The sequence below is a fragment of the Guillardia theta genome (genome assembly GCF_000315625.1).
Source record: "Guillardia theta CCMP2712 unplaced genomic scaffold GUITHscaffold_201, whole genome shotgun sequence".
In the NCBI taxonomy this organism is placed as follows: Eukaryota; class Cryptophyceae; order Pyrenomonadales; family Geminigeraceae; genus Guillardia; species Guillardia theta.
In genome coordinates this window covers 75,775-78,909 of record NW_005434475.1, presented here as the reverse complement: position 1 = coordinate 78,909, position 3,135 = coordinate 75,775, and the positions used below count along the sequence as shown (strand labels likewise).

General features: G+C 57.5%; 2 protein-coding genes across 2 annotated transcripts; one reads left to right on the top strand and one right to left on the bottom strand.

Annotated features, from left to right (window-relative positions):
• Window positions 1–44: 44 nt before the first annotated feature.
• GUITHDRAFT_148272 (hypothetical protein) lies at window positions 45–1,391 on the top strand (the record flags this gene model as incomplete). Its single annotated transcript, XM_005819883.1, has 10 exons — window positions 45–99; window positions 125–158; window positions 204–269; window positions 320–422; window positions 480–533; window positions 626–685; window positions 762–872; window positions 1,066–1,182; window positions 1,242–1,292; window positions 1,323–1,391. 10 exons carry the CDS (start codon window positions 45–47, stop codon window positions 1,389–1,391), a joined length of 720 nt encoding a protein of 239 aa, XP_005819940.1.
• A 328-nt stretch (window positions 1,392–1,719) lies between these two features.
• On the bottom strand, window positions 1,720–2,508 carry GUITHDRAFT_81885 (hypothetical protein; the record flags this gene model as incomplete). Its single annotated transcript, XM_005819882.1, has 1 exon — window positions 1,720–2,508. The coding sequence occupies one exon, from the start codon at window positions 2,506–2,508 to the stop codon at window positions 1,720–1,722; it is 789 nt and encodes a 262-aa protein (XP_005819939.1).
• Window positions 2,509–3,135: the final 627 nt, after the last annotated feature.

The window sequence follows — 3,135 nt, the reverse complement described above, 5'->3', positions numbered from 1 at the left end:
AGGACAAGCGCTTGCGGTGAAGTCAAGCAGACATCTGCTAGCACATGTTGAATGAGCTGACAGATTGTGAACGCGACGGGGAATTGCGGCTCGTGCGTGGTGAGCTGCTTGTCCAAGCTTGTAGATAGTAAAGATGCTTCTGCTCCGTCGGAGATCCGGTAGGGAATTCAGGGTATGCTGAGGCAGCTTTGACCGCCATGCAGCGTCATCACGAGGGACGTCAACTCGAGCAAGGCCAGAGCTCTCGGCGGCTTACCAGGCGTCAAGTTGTGAGTTTGACAAGTGAGAGTAGAGCCAGGGCTGACCGCTGGTGCTGCAGGTTTGAAGCTGACAGCTGCAACCCCTCCAGCTTGGTGGAAGCTTTCAGAGATGTGCAGCGAGTCTTCGTCGCCCTCCCACAAGCGCTGCCTGCCGAGCAGATGGTGTAGAGCTGCCCCAGGTCTTGGGGGAGGAGGCAGCTGCTCATGGAATGGGCTCAGGTGTCGGTAGGGAATGGCATAGCCGACGTAGCGAAAGCCTGCGGAGTGAAGTTGGTATGCTGAGTTGACGAACTAACGCTGATCCCACTGACATGAAGAGACACGCGGAGAAAAGTCGGATGAGAACGTTGACTCTGCTCTTGTAGATCGTGAGAATTTCTTCCCTTGGAATCGACTCAATGTCAACACCTTTCCTTGAGGACCAGGTTTACCCTCCTCTTTCATCCCCCACCTCTCGCTCTCTATCCTCGTCTCAACTCACGCCTCTCTGCTTCTTGCCAGGGTCCACTGGGAAATTCACATGTAGCATGCGAGGAGCACATCAAAAGCATCGGGCTGATTGTTACCTCCATCCGTCCAACTTCATTCTTCACAAACTTCAACTACGACTTGGTCGAGCTCGAAATTTACCTTCTTCATCTCTCTCTCCGCCCCCCCCCTTCAACTCAACTCCGTCGTTCTCCACCTCCTCCCCCTTGCCTCGTCTTCTCCCCTGCCTTCTCTTCCCTGCCTCCCTTTCCCTCCTTGCCTCCTCGACCTTGCCATCCATCCCCCCCCTCTTCCTCCCCCTCACTTGCTCCACCAGCCTGGTATCCTGCAACACTCGCGTTTCTCCTCTCCCCTCGGAAAGTCAGCCAAGGTCAACTGGATCAGCTTGACCGACATAGGGAACGTCTCCGCGCGTGCCCTGACGCACCACGAGGTGGTTCAAAAGGCTGTAGGGAGAAACCGAAACCAAAGGCCCTGATGCTGTTGCTGCAGTGGGATGGAAAAGTTCTGGACATCACCGGGCCAGCTGTGGGTGAAGGTTGTGTGAGACAAGGCTGTTGATGCTGAAGGCAGGAGAACTGCCTCGGGGCGGTCGACATGCAGAACTTGTTGACTGAGGTGGCTGAGGAGATGCGGGGTTGAAAGTGACTCTCCTGCAGTTGATGGGGAAGCCAGTGGAATATGTTGAACAAGAACTGCCAGCAAGTCAAGACTACAGGTGCTGATGACAACAGCCGGTGTGCTTTTACAGCTCACGCTTGGACTTGTTTCAGGTCCCTGTGGCGGTTCCTGAGAGCAGGAGGGTTCGACGTGTACAACGACAACGTGCTGAAGGTGACAGGGACTGCTCCTGTCTCTTTCCGTGGGTGGGTATCACAAGCACTTGATGAGGCAAAGCAAGCTGGAAAGTAAAGGGCAAAAATTCATTGTGATGCCGAAAAAGTTACACAAACGCGCCATTTTAGGCGGGTCATCTCATAGTAATGGCCATCCCTTCCTTCCAGTCAGGCCGGACCTGAACAAACAAATTCCCCTCCCCCGTCCGATGGATTCTGAGCTGGTCGTCGAGGTAGATCACGTCGAAGAAGGCCTTGGGAACGTCCTTCACCTTGCGGAAGAAGAATAGGAGGCGTGTCAACGTTGGCCCGGGCACAGGAAACCAGAGTGGGAGCCCCCGTCCCGGGAGCTCGAAGCCAAAGAGCCTTTGCAGACTCGCCTTGACGTACTTGAACTGAAGGCCGACCCTCGTCGGAGACAGAGCCATGGCACGAAGACGTACCTGGAGTTTGGAGACAGCAGGTTTGCTCCCGTCAGGACGAGGAGAGAACTCGATGATGTTCATGACTTTCCCCGCCACAGCATCGACCTCGTTCGAAGCTCTCGCATCTCCTCTCTTCGACTTGGTGCTGAAAGTTGCGTCCGCTGCCGTGGTGAAAAGCAAGCACCACCTTCCATGGAGCTTGCAGTCTTTGCCCTGATCTGTCCCAAAGTGTTTTGTTGCCTCGGGGTTCGGGTTGACCCTCCCGAGCTCTTCGACGATAGAAAAGATCTTGTCCGCAGCTTCTCCTACGTCCTTGGAAATCTTGTAAAACCCTCCGTCCTCGGCTAGATTTCGTGGGGCCCTTGACTTGGAATCCAACTCCCCTCCCCGCACTCCAAAATCAACAGAGACCTTACCATCACGGTCTTGAAGCTCCTTGAACTTCGCGACGGCATCCAGAAGCTCTCTCTTCAGATTGTTCGCCTCCAAGCTTGTCATGCGGCTGCCCAGTAACCCTCTCCCTCTGCTCCGAGGCTGTGAACCCAAACTTGATTGAGCATGCGATATGCTGCAGAACGATGAGCAGCCACTGCTGACTGGGAGATGGCTCGCTCTCATGACGCTGACTGGAAGATGGCTTGCTCCCATGAACCCCCACGTCCTGTCCATCATCGCCCAGCCCAGCACCATCGCCAGCATCGCTGACACACCAGACCGCAACATTGCAGTCGTTTATGTGAACCTCTGAGGCGGGCGCTGTCTTCATGACTTTGCCAGCCGCAGGCTCCGAGGCTAGCCTGGCTACTGAGTCGGCGGCCGGGCCCACTGTGTGACCGGGTCCGCGCGGCGGCTGGCCTGGGCCCGGTACCCTCAGCAGGGGCCCGGATGCGGCCCCGGTGGCCCAGGGACACGGTCGGACTTCCCTACGCCGCGCCCGGGTTCCGGGGCCGGGGGCCCCGGGGCTCGGGGGCCGGGTGCTCGCCGGTTGCGGTGCCAAGGCTGGCCCGGGGCAGCTCGGGGGCTGGCCCGCTGGGCTCTCGTAGTCCCGGTAAGTTCGGTGGCCGGGGCCCTTCGGGCCGCTCCCGAGTCCACGCTCGCTTCAGGAGCAACCATATGCCAAGTATG